The sequence below is a fragment of the Aedes albopictus genome, chromosome 3 (genome assembly GCF_035046485.1).
Source record: "Aedes albopictus strain Foshan chromosome 3, AalbF5, whole genome shotgun sequence".
NCBI classification, from domain to species: domain Eukaryota; kingdom Metazoa; phylum Arthropoda; class Insecta; order Diptera; family Culicidae; genus Aedes; species Aedes albopictus.
The window spans coordinates 24,362,126-24,381,049 of NC_085138.1; the positions used below are offsets into that span (position 1 = coordinate 24,362,126).

The following is an 18,924-nucleotide window of genomic DNA, read 5'->3' on the forward strand; positions in this document are numbered from 1 at the left end:
TCAACGCTGAGCAGGGGACAGATGTGCTGGATAATGTAGGGAACATCAGAACTGAAAAAAATGGGAAAAAGTTTTTGTTGTGGCAAGCCAATTGTTCATCCGGCTTAAAGAGTTCATCGTATTTCGCAATGGGAACAATCAACGGTGAAAATATCAGAAAGGAATGCATCAAAAAACGACTTCTACCCATCTACCGAAAACATACGGATCCTCCATTGTTTTGGCCGGTTCTGGCATCCGCTTATTACGCTTCTTCTACACTAGAGATGCTCAAGAAGGAAAAATGAGCATGAGCATAGATGACCGCACAATTCGTAGTTGCTACTCCGTGATTGACCAGAGCAATCGAAATTGCACAAGGAACCAATGAATAGGGCTTAGGACTAGCTTACTATTCTCAATGTACACAGGTCGAGAGCTCCCAACTTTAATAGGGTCAATAACGGCGCCGGCCACGTCCTTACGGTCATCGAGGATGGGAGGGAATGTTAGTAAGACAAACGTTGTTAAAAAGACCGCGAATCGCTGCATCTCCACGTTTGTCTCAGGAAGGAATTTTTGTTAGTAGGGTAAGGTACATTGTCAGTCCGGGAGTCACCTATGGTTGGTGATATGATTTGACAATGGATCAATATATACAAACCGCCGTTGACAACCGACCACTTTTCGACGCAAAAACTAGCCAAAAAGAAAATTCTATCGCGCGTCTCCACTCCACTAGGGAGCAGAAACCTTTAGTCTATTCCACACAGAAATACACTGAACGCGACTCACTTGTCGGCGCCCGGATTTTTCTCGACCGGCGAGCCCGAACCAACACTTTTCACTCTTTTGTGTAAATGCAAAAAATGAAAGAAAATATGTATTATCAACTTTAAGTGTATTGGGAACTAGCGCCGACGGGAAGCGAAAAATTCGGAACCGACTCGATCCACGACGCGTCCACCGCACTCCAGCATTTCGACTTTGTCTCCAAAAACACACTGAACTGCCCCGTACAAAGATGAGCATTGTGAAATAGACGACGACGACGCGCTCGCGGCCGAACCAAATGAAAAAAGCGGCATTTCGATTTTGCCTCCAAGAACACACTGAACTGCCTCGTACGAAGATGAGCACTCAGAGATGCTCAAGAAGGAAAAAGTCGATTTTGTCGAAAAATGGCAAAATCCACCAAACTTCCCTGAACTGCGTCCTGTCGAAAGATACTGAACAATAATTAAGCGAGATCTCAAGAAAGATGATAGAGAAGCCAGCTCTGTTAATTGCTTCAAGAAAATTTGGTCTACGGCACACCGAAAGGTTACGGAGAAAGTTGTGCAGAATCTATTGGGAGGTATCAAGAGGATAGTCCAAGCGTTCTTCAGAAATGCGAAGTAAATGTTCAAACTCACGTGAATTCGGCCACATATATGTTGATTGTCACTTATAAAAAATAAACTTATGAATTTGTTCGAAAATAAATATTTTCTATTGAAAAACAGGTGTCCACTTTCTTTAATGAACAGTCCTTATGTGTCAATTGCATTTGGTGAAAAAGCTGGTCGACTGCGGAAGAGACGACTCACTACTGGCATGGCTGGCATATGGACTAGGATTGATCCGCTTTTAATGACGAGCTTGACATTGACCTCTGACTCTGACTTCCAGAAGATAGAGCGGCGACAAATGACTGGCAAGTGACAACAGCAAGTGGTACGTAACGGAGTTTGAATTAAAAATGTTGTCTTCGAGCGGATTAGTTTGGCCTGTCGTTAGGCGAACATTTTAGGGAGGGTTATGTGCAACCGTTATATAATTGAGGGTGAAAAATGCTGCCTGGTTTCAAATAAACTAGATAATCATTATCAAATCATCATACGCCAAATACAATTGTCGTAACCACAATCAATCGGAATTAAATAATTAGGATTATACAGTAACGTATCGTCTTAGCAGCTACACTGAAATTATTTTTGTTGTGAAAACTAGTAAAATTACTAACCGTACCTATGATTCTCAACCGACTCGGTTGATTCCACAACAAAATTTCTTTCAGTGTAGTGGTACTTCCATCCCCGAACAGAAGAGAATATGAAAAGCATAATAAAATATGTTATTTTGGCATAATAAATGTAAAATGGAATCTGTAATTTTTATGTTATTAACCGTTATGTGTCCGACAAACTTTTTGGTTTTTTTCCGTGCTTTTAAAATGGGCGCTGGGTACCCGGGTACCCTGTCGGCCGCATAAGGGTTAACATATCTTATTATGTTATAATCTTGTCTGCCAATCACAACTTAATAACAATGATTCTTACAATGACTTTGAAAACTTCAGACTCTAGTTTAATTTAAAAACACTTCATTAATACTTCACTTTTGCAAAAGAAAATAAAAAATGAATAACTCTTTTAAAGAAAAACTAGAAAGGACGAGCAAATTCCTTTTAATTCTACTACTGTGCTTATCTTCGGACAGATAGGCCTATTTCGTCTGTGACTTACAGACTTCTTCAGTGTCAAGTGCTCGAGCACTTGACACTGAAGAAGTCTGTAAGTCACAGACGAAATAGGCCTATCTGTCCGAAGATAAGCACAGTAGTAGAATTAAAAGGAATTTGCTCGTCCTTTCTAGTTTTTCTTTAAAAGAGTTATTCATTTTTTATTTTCTTTTGCAAAAGTGAAGTATTAATGAAGTGTTTTTAAATTAAACTAGAGTCTGAAGTAACAAGTTCTACTAAAAGCTCTAAAGTAATAGTAAAAGTTTGAAAACTTGTTATTGTTGTGTTATAGTTTATCACATATTTGTACATTTTCAATAGTAGAATAATAACAAAACATGGTCTACAACAAAGTATTTTATTGAAATATTTTTTTTAGTGAATGAATCTCAATAACTTGATCATAACAAAATAAGATTGCCCAACAAACTTTAATAATATCAAATTATGAAATAAAAACAGGCTATGCGATTCTTTTGTTATGAATTTGATATTCTCCTCTGCTCGGGTTTGTAACACGCAATCCTTGTTAAATCGTCAGAAATTCAAGTCAAGGCTGAATTAAATAATAAATAAATAAACTGAAGGGAGTATTTTTGGAATATTGCTTAGTAAGATTATGAAAGCCTCTGAAAATAAGACAAATCCATTTTTATTATAATAGTTAACAACAAGTTTGATAACATTACCATTTGTTACTTCTTCATCTTCCATGTTCAATTTTGCTGCTCCTTTTTCAATAACTTCAACGAAAATCAAATGTAGCTTCATTTGGAAAACGGTATGCCTATGATACACAGCTTTGAAGGAATTTCTGAAGGAATCACGGAACGAACTCCCAAGAATCCCTCTGTGTAGGAATTCCTGGGGAGTCTCAGCACTGCGCCTCAACATCTGTTACCAAGGTAGATTCAAACTATTCTGCTTCGAAGTGTAGCCGTTCGTCCTTTGGTGCCTTATGCCATGCTGTTTCAGATACGCCAAGAAACCACGGTTAACGTATTCCTTCCCTTTGTTGGTTCTCTACACTTGAAGCGTTTTGCCAGATTGCCGCTCCACTATACGTGGAAATTCTTGAACACCTTCAACACCATCCGTCGATGATGAAAATCATGATGCGTCCCTTCTTCACAATTTGCTGCACTTCGTTTTCCTCCTATCTGTTCCGACAATTACATTAGGCACTTATTTGACATTTTTTCAATTTCATCAGCAACCCCTTCGAAAGTAGTTACGGGAGTTTTTTCGGCCTTCTACGCATAGTTGTTCTATGTTATATGGGAATCAGTTGGGTAGTTCTTCTAGGATCTCCTTCGATTATGCCTTCAATATGGTATGCGGTGCAAGTTGAAACGCGACGTTTTGAAATCGATTTCAATAAAATTTAGAAATTTATCCTTCGCCAAAAGATAGTTTGAATCTAAAACTGTGTGTAATGGCAAAACAATTGTTTATCATCATCGAAAAAAAATCATGTTAACCCACTGTTTCATCTTACCCCACCCATTTCAATTTGCCCCGGTGTGCCTCAATTAATTTGGCAAACGTTGGCAATGCTCCTGCGCAAATTTGATTGGAATTCTCACAGCAAAATTTTGAGCTTATATTCTGTTTTTTTTAAGGAATTTCAACATCAATGCCTTTTGGAATTCTATCGGCAATTTATTTGAAGAACCTTTCGATAATTTCTTTCAAAATTTCTTGTAAAAGGAATTTCTGCCACTCCTATGTTTTTTTTTTACAATAGGAACTTGCTTTGAGACTTAATTTGAGAATTTCATCCACAATTTGTTTGAAAATTTCTCGGACAAATATTTGTAAGGTTTTTTCGAGAGTTTCTTTGAAAAACTCTTCAGAATTTTTTTTCAGAATTTCTTTGGCAATTCCTAGCTTTGAGGAGTCCCGCAGCAATTTCTTCAGGAAATTCTCTAACATTGTCTATGGAACTCCGTACGGATTTTTTTTTAAATTCCACGAGCGATTTTTTGGGAATCATTTCTCAAATTTCTTCTGCATATTCTTTGAAAGACCCATCAGATTTCTTTTAGTTAATTTATGCGGAAATTTCTGTTCCATTGAAATCAATATCCGAAATTCTTTATGCTAATCTCAAAGCTACGGAAATTTTTCTCAAAATTTGTTGGGTAACTTCTATGGAAATTCCTTCGACTATTTTATTTGGAATTTTTCAAGCAGTTTTTCGGAAGTTTTGCTAGTATATTGTATGTATGTTTCTATGTATGTATGAAAAATGATTAAAATATCCATTATCAGATTCTTTCGGAATTTCTTTTGGAAATTGCAATCGCTTTGTAAATGGCTTCTAAAATAAATTCCATTAAAAATTCTTTCAACATTTTTTTTTATTTGTGTGTTTTAAGTAGGCCAATTTTTCACAATTGAGAATTGTTAATTTCTGAATCTACAATGGAATTAGATAAGAAACACCCAATAACATGGCCGAAAGAGTTCTCAAATAATATTGTGGAAGAATTATGGAGGAAATTACTAATGTTGTTTTCCATGAAATTTCCAAATTTGTGTTAAATAGAATTTCTATAAAATTTAAAAAAAAATGCCCCTTTGAAAAATTTCCGAAGGAGTTCTTCAAGGACTATCTGCATTAACCGTATTAAAATCAATAATGCAATTTACAACCAAACATTTGAATAAATTTCCAAAGAACTTTCTTAAGAAATTGCCAAAGGAATCCCTAAAAGAAAGAATAATGGACACCCTAAGCAAATGAGTACGTTGGGCCTGCATAACAGACAAAACCTAACATATTATCAGTTGGCTTACAACTTTAACTTGTTTCCTACGTATTTCAATCATTTATAGCAGGTGGAATGTCATTATTGTGAAGAAATAATGAATTGTAAACCCTAAATTTTTTTGGGTTGGCAGGAAAGGTACGGGGCAAAATGGACACCCCTGCATATTTTATGCTAATTCTTTGATTACATCGATCCGTTAAGAAATTTGCTCACGAAGATCAATACCACAGATATAATACTCCATCTTAGACGAGATTACATAACATCAAAGTTGTAACGAACCGAATGGTTTCTGAACGGCTGCAACTTAAGGCAAAACTGCATTTTCTCATTTTTTTGGTTTTTGATTTTTTTTATTGAATATCGAAGCAATATTTTCAAAATCGGTTTTCATACACAGTTAGAGGAAGGATTGAGCTATCTCCTGGATTTTTTTCAGGTGTAAAACTTTTACCAATTTTTCATAAACCATATATTTATGAAATTTAATTCAAAAATGGTTTACTTAGAACTGAAAAAAAAAATTTCCACCTGAAAAAAAATCAGGAGATACCTTGATCCTTCCTCTAACTGTGTACGAAAACCGATTTTGAAAATATTACTTCGTTATTTAATAAAAAATCAAAAACCAAAAAGTGAGGAAATGCTCCCAGTTTCGCCTTAAGCGCCACTTTCGTAAGGGAAGGTTGCAGACACACGGTTGAATCCGGCCAGAGACTCTTGCCCAGGGTGGGTAATATTCTTGACTCAAACGCGTTGGAAACAATCAGCTTTCCCCTCCGGGAGAACTCGAAAATCAATTATATTAAAACCACCCACGTTGCCTGGAGGTCCGTCGCCAGAATTGAAGCAGTTCCCGGCAGAAGCGTTGCTGTTCGGCCGCAGAATAAGAAACCCAAGCCCCGATTATCACCCGGTAAGTCGATCGAGACCCATCATTTGGTGCCGTGACCAAAACATACACACTTGTTTGCCCGTCCCCGACCGATCAACATAACCTCAAACCATCGACTGTAAGAGGTTCCCAAACAATTTAGTTGGAATTTGCTGCTTGTTCCTGTATTTTTGAAAAATTCAAGGCTTCCAAAGATTGGAGGTACCAGGTGAGTACCTTTCCAATCACTCTATCCTCCGTTTTGCGGTACTTCCTAGAGCTTCCTAGGTCTTTTTGACCGTTTCAGTCCTACGGTGTGGAAATTGTCGGAGATATGCCGGACGAGAAGCTATTGAAGTCGAAAGAGGTGAAGCGGAAGCACGTCGTCGAAGCGCTTAAACGGTTGGACCTGTACATGACCAAGTTTGATCCCGATCAGCATCAAAGCGAAGTTCTCCATCATCTGGAGCGACTGGAGAAAGTGTGGAATACATCCGAAATCGTCGAAGCAGAATGCGATGATTTGGACGACACTGAAGAGTTCGTCCAAAAGAACCTAGAGCTACGCGGTACAGTCGAGGAGATGTACTTCCGTGTAAAGGCTGGATTAGTATCGGCAGCAACCGCCGAGCCCAATGCACCCGCTGCGGCTCCTGCACCTGTGGTTGCGAACCCCTTCGCTAACGTGAAGCTCCCGACAATCTCTATACCGGAGTTCGATGGAGACTTCAATCATTGGTTGAAGTTCCACGATACGTTTGTTTCGTTGATCCATTCGTCGACGGAGATATCCAAAAAAATTAATTTTCTCCGGGCAGCTTTGAAGGGCAAAGCTGCGAATTTGATTTATTTTTCATTTTTTTTTTATTCTTCAATCACTTAACCTAATTTACAGCTCTTTTGTCCTCATGGGCACTGCGTGAGCGATTCCAATTGGAAGCTGTACTTACAATTTGTACAGCGCCGAAACGTATACTATTCTAATTCTAAACTATATCCAACTGGTTGCCGTTGCGCTGCTTTCACTTTCTACCCTATCATGGTAGAATGATGAGCACGAGGAAGCTGATGTGTGGCTGTTAGTTTTTCCTGTTTCCAGTCCGATTGGGGGTCCAGTATGAGTTGACGTCCGCCGATGTCCAAGTATCCGGGTCCAATTTGATTTAGTCGATCACGATCACAGCGAACAATTACGCCGTCACTTTTGACGTGTTGGCGACCCGCTATTCGAACCGCGCCAAACTTCGAAAGAAACACATCCCAGCCCTTCTGAAGCATCCAAAGACCCCGAACAACAACGTAGAAGCCCTGCACAAAATCGTGGATGAATTCCAGCGCTATACACGAAGGCCTTTGAACACCTTGGCTAGCCTGTGGATCAGTTCAGCTCAATCCTAATCGAATTGCTGGAGGACAAAGTTGGATGACGCGTCGCTCACTGCGTGGGAGGAATCCGTCGCCACAGTAGCTCACCCAACCTACAACAACATGGTCCAATTCTTGCAGAAGCGAGCCCGCGTACTGGAGACCATTTCAATCAACCGTCCTCAGCACACCCCGTCAAAGTCAAATAACCAACCACCCGCTCCAAAGAAGTTCACCTCCACCCGACTGAGTACAACCGCTGCCTCAGAAGGATCGTCCAAATCGTTCCCGAACTGCCCTGCGTGCGAGAAGCAGAGATATTCCATCTTCGACTGTTCCGTGTTCGACGATCTGGACAGAAAGAGCCGCATGAGGGTGATGGCAGACAAAAGGCTTTGCAGCAATTGTTTCCGCAGTGATCATTTCACCCGTAGCTATCGCTCGAAGTTCAACTGCAAACATTGCTCGCGCATCACTCCATGATTCACCCTGGACCATTTGAGGTGGATAAGTTAGGATCCGATGCCGGTTCCGAGAATCAGTCGTCCAGCACGTCCAGTGTAGTGACAGCGGTCGCTTCAATCCCAACACCCGAGATCGTTTCGACGGCTAAATCATCCAAAGGCAGCGTAATCCTGCCAACAGTAGTGCTACTAGTCGTATACGCCCGGGCGCTACTGGATACAGGATCCCAACCCAACGCAATCAACGAACGATTGTGCCAATTGCTCTACCTTCCTCGAAAGGTCGTCAACGTCCCGATCACTGGAGTTGATGGCACTAACACAAATGCGAAACACGAAGTTCGTGCAGAAATCCGCTCCCGTCTGGTCAATTTTGCCGAATCCCTGGAATTCCTGGTGTTTCGGAAGGTGACTAGCGATACACCGTCTGTGTCGTTCTCCACCTTTCGATGGGACATTCCCGACAGGTTTGCCCTCGCTGACCCCGACTTCAACACTCCCAGGAGAATTGACATGATACTCGGCGCTGAACATTTCTATTCGTTCATCCGAGATGGACGATTCCGTTTACCAGATCATGGTCCCTTGCTCGTGGAGACTGTTTTCCGCTGGATCGTTGCCGGGAAGTTCGAAGATCCGCAGGAAGCAGGCAAGCGGTCCGCTGTAACTTGTCATGCGGCGACGGTTACCCCTGTAAACAAACTGCTAGAGCGATTCTGGTGCATCGAAGAGCTGCATGGACCAAATTACTCCGTAAAGGAACAGGAATGCGAGAACTACTACCGGGAAACCGTTTTCCGCAATCCGACCGGTCGCTACATCGTCCGGATGCCAAAGCACCCCGATCACGAGCAAATGATTGGATTATCGAAAGCATTTGCCATCCGCCGACTGAGATCGTTAGAACAGCGACTGTCAAAAGACGAAGGTATTTATGAAGAAGCAGTACCACGACTTCCTTCACGAATACATCGCCCTCGGCCACATGGCTGCGGTTCAAGAAGCTGAAGAATGCATAAGCTTGTTACTCTACCACGAAAGTGTGAGTGGTCTTTGATGGGTCGGCCAAGACCAGCTCCGGGAGCTCGCTCAATGATTCGCTACTCGTGGGACCCGTGGTTCAGGACGACCTCCTGAGCCTAATCTTTCGTTTCCGGAAGTTTCCGGTAGCTCTGGTGGCGGACATCGAGAAGATGTATCGCCAAGTCTCGATGCATCCACAGGACCGTCCACTACAAAGAATCCTGTGGCGTTTTCACGCGTCTGAGCCCATTCAAACGTATGAACTGGGCACAGTCACTTATGGTCTTGCTCCGTCCTTGTTCCTCGCTACACGTTCCTTGCAGCTCGTCGAAGATGAAGAATGTCCGTTCCCGAAAGCTAGTGCGGCAATCAAGAAGAACGTGTATGTAGACCACCTCATCGGAGGAGCCGACAGCACCGAAGAAGCCATCCAACTGCGTGAGGAGTTAGGCGATCTGCTTAAAAATGTGGATTCCGTTTTCGTAAGTGGTGCTCCAATTCACCTCCAGTTCTGGCTGGCCTATCTCCTGATGAGCTCGGGATGCAATCGTCTATGACGTTTGACCCCGAAGAAAACATCAAAACTCTCGGGATTCCATAGAAACCCGAAGCGGACATGTTTCGTTTTGACTTCTCCGTTTTCGTAAAGGATCAACCTCCAACTAAACACCTCATCCTCTCCGCTATTGCACAGGTTTACGACCCTCTTAGCGTATTTTCTCCCGCCTCCGTAGCAGCGAAAGTTCCTGTGTGTGGAAAAGAAAACCCCGCTGATATTGTTTCACTTGGAGTCACCGTCGAAGAGCTGATCAACAGTGAGCTGTGGAAGTTCGGTCCTAAGTGGCTACGCAACGACAAGTCTACGTAGCCTTCGTAGTGTTTTCCAGAGAGAAACGTCACGGATGCGGAACTCGAACTGAAAAAGAACATGGTTCTTACCACCTAGATTCATCGTCCCGACCCCCTATTCGAAAGGTTTTTGTCGTACCAAACTCTTCTCCACACAGTCGGATATTGCCGGTTGTGCTACAATTCCCGTAATAAGAGTCGACAGAATTCCTGTACTGTGCTCTCCGTTACTGAACTACAAAATTCCAAGGCGGCCTTAGCGATGCTCGTTCAGGCTGAAGCGTTCCCTGAAGACCTGAAGCGCTCGAAGAAGGGATTCATGGTTTCGAACAAGTCATCCCTTCGCTTGTTTAGTCCTTTTGTGGACGCCGAAGGGCTAATCCGCATTTGTGGCCGGTTGCAGCTGTCCCATACACCGTACGACATTAAACATCAGGTTGTCCTTCCCGGCTTTCACCCATTCACCCGACTTCTCCTGAAGTGCTACCATCGTGAGAACAAAACGTGTTGTGTCCGTTCTCGTTGTCGCGTCTCGTAGGTGAAACTTTACCGCATAAAAGAACGTATAACATGTTGATAAACTTACTTATAGGGTCTTGTACCATTTGGGCAGGTGTACCTATTTTGGGCACTTGCCCCTATAACTAAGTCAATTTCATACGGATTGATTTGAATTTTTGTATAGAGTTAGGGACGTACAGTATCTTACTCTATACAAAAACTCAAATCAATCGGTTTGAAATTGACTTAGTTATAGCGGCAAGTGCCCAAAATAGGTACATCTGCTCAAATGGTACAAGACCCTACGTGCAAATTGGTTGTTTAGGAGGGGGTCCCAGATGGATTCAGGGGGAGGGAAGGTCTTAGGAGCACGAAAAATATTACACCAGACTGAAAAATACACCGGATGTCGGGTCATAGTTGACTCAACGTTGGACCACAGTTGGTCCCACATTGGATAAATGTTAGACATGCTGAGTTTGGTTGCCAAAATAAAAGCAGGGATAGGTTTGTGTCAGGTTACACGTCATCAACTTCGATCGAAGCTTTAAACCAGCGACACCACAATTTATGCTTGCTAGATAGACTTCAATTGAATGATATGTGCTGGTCATCAGTCGTCGCAGATCTTTGACTTATGCTGCCGTTCAGTTGAATGGTCAGAGGCCAGTCAATTGATATTCCGATGGTAAACAGAAAGAAAATGGGTGGTTGTCTGTCTCAATTACAGCTTGAAATGTCGGTGGATATTGAAACTTCGCAAAACTGCTACAGGTGGCCTGAAAGGTGTTTCAGGGGCTCTTAGGGGGTTATAGAAGCGCATAAGGACGTCTCTGTCGCAATGTCTTTAAAGGCTCTCAAAACCCTCAGAAACGCTGCTGAAACTTCTTCGAGAACACTTTTTTTTTTGTGCTCCGTGAGAACGTTCTGGAATTGCCCTTGATCTTAACTAAAAACAGGCGCAAGGTCTGCTCTCGCGAACTAAGACCAAGCCCACTCATGGGCTCAATCAAGCGTTTTAACGTTAAGTAGAGCCCCGAACAAAGAAGCGAACCGCACCGGTCGCTGCTAAGTAGGGCTCGAAAGCGAAAAGTTTACGTACGGTTCGTAGCAAGGCTTAGAATATAGAGACACGCAAAGTACGGTCTCTATCCGTAGGCTCGTGCGCTCTCTCGCGCAGCTCTCTGGGTAGCGTAAAGAGGAGACGAAAGAACATGAGTATGGATTTGTTGCCAGGTATATAGTTTCTAGAGAATGATTTTCTTGTTTTGTATAGGTAGGAATTTATTTTAGTTTGCATCAAATATTTGAAATTTTCAACCAATCAATATCATAGATCGTTACACGAATAACACAACAAATTGTCTGACATAGAATTGTGATAGAGTGACAATACAAACGCAGAACGCAGGTTTAAATTGACAAGCTTTGCTTAAGTATGTTATGAATAAAGTTTTCGCTTCTTCGCCAATTTTAGGATCATGCATATCGAAAATGTATTGATTTTCTCTTAAAAATAGTTTCGATTACTCATAATCGCACCTTTAGTTTTTGATTCAGCCGATCGTTTCGAAACTAATATTTTAAGAAATGTATAGTGATTCAGTGAGTTTTGCTGTTTTAACACGTACATGTTTGAGCCGGGTTTTCTACGCAGCAAGTAAAGCTAAGTTTCGCACATTTAGAAAAATGTCCAAATAAATAACTCGCGAAGTTCGTTCCGACAAGTTTCAAAATTATCGTCATCCGACGCAGATTCCGGTGAGAAGATGTGTGTATTTTCTAACCCGAAAAGAAACTATTTGACGGTAATAAGTGACCACAAGGTTTTCTTTCTTCACTTTCCGGGCTGAGATCCTCCGCTTTGAAAGAGCTGTGCCTCGCGTTTCGTTTTGTCGTGTATATTTCAAAAAGGCAAAAGAGTTTTGGTTTGATTGCTGTTTTTGAAAATGGTGGTCGTCAGTGGGTGGTTTATTAAATATAAATTTAAAAATATAAATTAAATAAACGAGACATTAGGAAGAAAGTGTGCGAAATGGGTAACTTCACCGTCCACGCATCCTTCCTCCCCTGTAAATTCGAGAACTACCTTGCCGAAATAAAATATTCTGTACTCCAAGTATTTCGAAGAATCATCTTTGCGCGTAAATACAACGCAGTAGACCTGGCCGTTTTGATGCATGTGTCATATCTCTGATATGCTGAAAGCATCAGTATTGACAAGAAAAGTAACACGATTGCTTTCCAGGGTGATTCCGCGTATGTATGAGATTAGATAAGAGTAGTTACGATTTTTCAAAGATGCATTGACTGTACCTAACTTAACTCAGATATCATAGAAACACTACAGTTATTTCTTTTTGTAAAAACTAAATCATATCGATAAAAATCTTAAAAAAGGAGTCGAGCTGCCAAGTTTCACCAATTAATTAATTAATTAATTGGATGTTAAAATACAACAATTGTTGTATGAAGTGCCAAAAAGGAGAGTGGACTCATTATGTACTTTGACAAATACGCAGTCTACTTCAAGCGCATAGAATCTGCTTCCAACAAAATATTCATATACCAGCATCCAAAAGATCGCAATGTATATTAAGATTTGCGAGTGATGCTTTGTAACTAAAAGGTAGTGACTGAGTATAGAATTTGCTGATGTTAAAATACACGTTAATAAAAAAAGGTTGCGCAAACTTATCGCAGACTGTTAGAAGGCAGCTTCTACTATGACCAGGATTCAAGAATCTTGACCTACGCGAAGTTGTAAAGGAGACAACTACGTTATAAATTTGTTGGAAATGCAAGGGATGTAATTATTCAATAAACCTAATTATTAAAAAAGATGCTCAAAATCTCAAATTCAGATAAATTTCTTGCGAGAAAGGCAACATGAATATTAAAGAGATGGATATTATTTTAGATAAAAATTCAACCTACAAGTCATACAGTAAGCAACAAACATATAATTTAAAAAAAGATTGCTTGAATTCCGGGATTGAATACAATCATAAATTATTGAGAAAATGATATCTTTAAACGCACCAAAACTGGTACAAATCTCCAAGGGAATTATTTATTTGAATTCAATTTTTACTAACAGTTTTCAGTCTTATCCAAAACCCCATCTTTCATAATATGAGCACAAATTATTATACTGAATAAGATTGGTATGGTACGGAGAGAATAGAGACCACCGGTGCGCAAAGGCGACCGATTATTATTTTACTCACATGGAAACGAACGACCGGTGCGAAAATGGGTTGATAACGAAATTAAAAATCGTTAACGACGTGCTGTTGCGTGTGTAGTATTAAGCCCACGGGTGGGCTTGGTCTAAGTGACTAACCGACTATTTTTTGCATATTTTTGATTAATGCACGCGCAGCCAATGGCATAAAAAGAGGTTCCAGCGTATAATAATTAAAATAAGACTGGGACTACTGCAGTATACTGGTGGGATGGCTGGAGCAGGTGCTTAACTATCACGCCGATGATCTGGAAACGAATCGCACTTCCGACAAACAATGTGGCTTTCTTCATCAATAGGAAAGTGTAGCCGTGGATCCTAGGATGAACTAGCCTCGTGTTAAAAATCTCGGTCATAAAGGTAAATAAAAAAGACTTGGACTATGCTCGAGCAGGACACGCAAGCAATCGAAGTATTCAGGCTTCAGGAGCTTAGGACCATCTTTGGCAGACCTAGTTTCCGAAAGGTGACAAACGCCGGAAGGATACGATGGGCAGGGCATGTTGCAATAATGTCGAACAAGAACCTTGCAAAACTAGCGTTCGCGAGGATCCGGGTCCTGGAAGGCAACGTTCAAGGTGGGTGGATCAGGTGGAAAGAGATCTGGCGTCCGTTGGGCGACCGAGGTTGAAGATTGGCAGCCATGAACCGTGTACTACTGGCTTAATATTGTTTATTCAGTTTATCTTGAGTTCAATATTATGTTATAAATATAATGAATGAAATGAAAAATAAATATAAGCATAGAAGAATGTACTGACATCAAGCACCGCTCGTCGAGTCAACCTCAATTCACTTTCCATACCGGGGTTGTCCATAGCATCCAATCAGTATCGCTCAATTTCGAAGCCAAAACTCATTGCACCAATAAAGTCGTGAAACGGGTTGTGCATTTAGATGCATGTCACATTTAGATATGACAAAACAATTGAACCCTCGAACCCACACTACGCAATGCGAATCGATCTATGATATGATGGGGCCGACACGTGGTCGTCTGATAGCTTTATAATTTTATGTATTAATTATGATTTTCCCGGAGTGCTGAACTCTCGAAACCATTGCCATATCATATCGTGACAATCACTGACCGAGGCGCCGGTGAGTTGTTCCGTGGGCTTATGGGGGTGGTGCAGCGCCAGTTTAATTACAGTCCTCGAACAAATGAGGTATCAAAATTGAGCATAATGAGATCTTATCGCCTTGTTGGGGCTTAGGAGTGGATGCATGCTTTTATTTTTCTTTGATGTGTGCTCGAAGGTAATTGAGTACTATCAAGGTGCGTGTTGGGCCTTCAATTTTTCGTCACATTTGAAATTATGACTGTGCACGTAGAAGCTTAATTTAAGCATGTACTTTTTTCATTAAACTACTCATAGTTTCTGTGGTATTACACACCTCGGTATCAGCCCCTTAGCCAGCTCCCAGAAGGGGATCTTGTGTGACTTGGTGCCACCCATCGTGATCATCAGGATGTCGGCGGCGGAGCAAAGCGATGACAACGTCACCAGGGTCCAGAGCGACACTATCCGCATGGTTGATGGTTACCGTTGTTGCTCTGGATGGGGGGAAGGATACGGGGCCTCAGTATCCGGTGGGGATTATCTGCGAAATGGAAATGTGAGAAAAAAAAACAATATCAATTAGTGACGATTGGTCGAGAGGATGTTGAAGTTGTGTGCTTGTAGATTAATGAGTTCTATAGAATTGAAAAACTCGTTCGTGTCGATTGTTTGCTTTTGAAAATGTTCTGTTGTGAGCATCGAACCATATGAATGTCAATTTCATACCATCAGCTGTAGTTTCACCGATGCAACGTGATTGGTGATTGTCAATGCATAATGCTTTTCTAATCTCGCAATGGAAAACTTCTCAGAACAGGATCGGCATGTTGGCGCAACGAATAAAATTCATCCATTTGGTTTTCCTACCAAAGGATACGTTCTTTTCAATTTGTATCATATCTTATTTCCAAGAAATAAATGGTAAATAAAAAACTATAAAAGAACTTCTCTGCTGCACTTGATAGCACGATGCAAAAGCAACCGAGAAAAACCTCCGGAAACGTGATCATTTTGTTCCAGCAGAAGTCACTTGGCACTTTTCTTCTTTTCTTGTCTGCGTTTCTCTATGACTCTTCGTCAATATTGCTTTACTTCGGCATTGAAACAGAAGCTTGTATTCTGGTCACTTTGGAGGAGCTCCTCATTTGCATTGGATACTCAATTTTGCTGTTGGAAAATTCTTTAACCCTTTGAAGCCGGATTTTTTCCAAGCGTTATTATGGAGTTTTTCCTATTTCTGTGGTTTTGGTGCTCAACAGCATAGAAAGAGTAGAATATGCTGCACAATATTTTTTCTGGATATCCTAGGTCATCCAAACTGTACTTAAGTTTTCTGGGCAGACGAGAATATCTAAATCATATCTCAAATCGAATAATTTTTGCTGTCATAGCTCGATGTGATTTTCATGTGTTATTCAAAAATTTAAAGAATATCGCACGAATAGCTCAAAGTGATATGATATCAGTTTTTGTTCTTGTTGAAATATCAGAAAATTTGTACATAAGAACTACACGGTGTGTCTGGTGGACAACATTATTTAAAAAAAATCGGTATCGCTAAAATACCCACCAAACGAAAGCTAAGGGTCCCACCTTTCATTTGAGACTTAAATGAGAAAGTTCTATCGGCGGGTCTAGAACAATTTTTTTTTAAATAGTGTGATATTTTTTGTATTTTCTCGAAGTACTAAGTAATAACGAAAAACAGTTTGTCCATTGCCAACATGGCTTTCCGACGAAAGATTTTTTATATGATGTTAATTACACTTCCCACAAAAGCGTAATAGTCCCATGTTAATAAAAAAAAGAAAACAGTAGTCAGTTTCGTGGTTATAAGCAGTAATGCTTAAAAAATTGTAATAGTTTCAAGCATGTAGACATGATTAGTTCAAATTTCAATTTACATGTGTACCGCATCGTGCTCCAATACTCGTAATTATTATTAAATCACTGTGTTCATCCTTTTAGAATGCATTTGACAAAACTTTCAATTATTTAAAGATTTTTTTTTATTTTCTCTATTGAGCATTGCACGATATAAGCGCAGACAAACAGATGTAACACTCTTCAATAGGGCTTGGCACATGCATTTAACGATGAGTTCAAATTTCGTTTGATTTCCGCGATTCTTTCACCAGAGGTGCTAATGTTCGATCGCTTTGATGTTTGCAAGTGTACACGTTGCTGAATGATACAAACGAAACTTACAGGGGACATGTATAAAAGTGTGCGTGTTAGGCAAACATCAAATCGCATCCCATCATGGCCGACAGTGTCTCGCGCGGTTCTACTAATAGGTGGATGCGTGTTCATGAAAGAGACAGTATAAAAAAATGAGTTTTCTCTAAGAGCTACGTCTTTTTGTCTGTGATATAGGGAATGGCTGTGTGTTCCAAATACCATGAATTGGCTAAAACTGCAAACTGAACATGTTATTGATATTTTTACTTTATAAACAAGTTCTACAAATCTCTAGGCACAAAACATTGCCAATTTATTTGACTGAGCTGATTTAAGGGAAAAACATCCTTAAGGCCACGATGATAGATGCTAAGATACTACAATTAATTACAAGATGACATACACTTTCCAGAATCCTAAGATGACCGCAACTCGATATTTTCTGGAATCAAATCTTTAAAACGCGTGTATTTCTAATGGAGCAGGTGGGTCACGACACATAATTTGAGAAAGGCGGTCCTACAATAATGGAGCAAAACTTAAAAAAAATGCGTTGATTTATTTAGCTTTTTGGTAAAATAGGTACTTTTTCATAATATCTAATTGTTATCCGAGATTTTTTGTTCTCAAGGCCGTCATTACACTATTTGCAATCATTGAAAAATCTAAAGCGGTTTTCTTGTCCAATACTGATATTTTCGTATCAAAAATGGATTTACTGTACTGCTGCAGGAGAATGGAGTACAGTGATTACATTTTCAATGCAAACATGAAATCTCCCTTTTGCATCTTTAGCAGAACTGCAACGAGCACTATCTTTTTGCATCATCGGTAGTAGTGCTAGGTCTGCCGCGTTTGCTCTTAAATTAAGAAGAAACTGTAGTTCTTGCAGCACTACGTTTTGCGCAATTACAGCAAATATCGATACTCTGCGTAGAAGACTCAAATTATATTTATACTTAAAAAGAACAATTCTAAAGGGTATGATCTCATCATTGAACGAATAAACTTTAAATGAGTAATAGCGATATATTATCGTGGGATAATACCAACTTCTATATCTGGTATATTTCAGAAAAGGTGATCAATAATCTCAATAACCTGCAAATACAAATACCAACAAATTGGGACTTTTCTATTTTATTCTGTCTTTTATTTGTATGATCAGACATATAAAACAAATATCTATATCTGTGAATATCAACTACCTTCGATGATATTGATGGTTGCAGAAAATGCTTCTTCGAACACAGCACGCACACCTTGGTACGGTTTCCATCGTGACTTTATGATTTCATGTCATATTTGTTTCTCTAAAAGTTAGGAGCAAAGCTATGTTGAAATCACACAGCAATCCTTCAAATTAGCGAAAAATGTTAATTGCTTTTACAAGTACCAGAACGTATACCGGCCTATAATGGAACGTAGTCATTTCATCCGAGCTACTTTGTTGATCGTTGTTATGTTTTTATTGACATCCAAGTCATGGCCTACTACGACTGTAAAACTTTTCGAACATTTGGCACTGTCGATAAAAACGAGGAGAATGGCAGTCGAAATAACTTCTTCTGGATAATTAAATTAATTAATTATCGATTTTTGCGGCTTAACCAGCCGAATGGAAGTTTTACTTTATTCCAAAAGCTAGACTTTACATATACTGGCGTGAGTGAGAAATGGACAAATTGAGGTGAAATTTGCGAAAAAGTTACTCGTCCTCTCGGTGAGACTCGAACTCACGACTCCTACTAACTAGACAGGCGCGTTGCCGCTACGCCACGAGAAGACTCGAAGACGTAGCTGCTAACCTGAATTCAAGTTCAACACAAAATTCCGAGGTTATCTTTTCCACAGATTGCACCCCTTTCGGATGGAATGAGATGTACATCCACACTACGCATATATTGTATATGTAAAGCCTAGGCGAGAGCGCATTGTTTTTGTGTGTTGGAAGTCCACACACCTCTCATCGACGACTGTGTCGAAGAGATGTCAATAAGGAGAAGATGGTTAACACATATACCTAAATATTGGTAAAATTCTATTACAACTCCCTTAAATATTTGTTTACACTTGTCTAGGCAACACTTTGTATGG

At 40.3% G+C, this 18,924-nt stretch overlaps 1 protein-coding gene across 5 annotated transcripts in view; it reads right to left on the reverse strand.

Annotated features, from left to right (window-relative positions):
• LOC109418392 (UDP-glucosyltransferase 2) overlaps window positions 1-18,924 on the reverse strand; it is a 740,033-nt gene that overhangs the window by 45,926 nt on the left and 675,183 nt on the right. For all 5 annotated transcript variants that reach the window (XM_062859323.1, XM_062859321.1, XM_062859322.1 and 2 more), the window contains exon 3: window positions 14,981-15,187. In XM_062859323.1, the coding sequence (XP_062715307.1) occupies window positions 14,981-15,117 (137 nt within the window). In that variant the 5' untranslated portion in view covers window positions 15,118-15,187. The remainder of the gene's footprint in view (window positions 1-14,980; window positions 15,188-18,924) is intronic.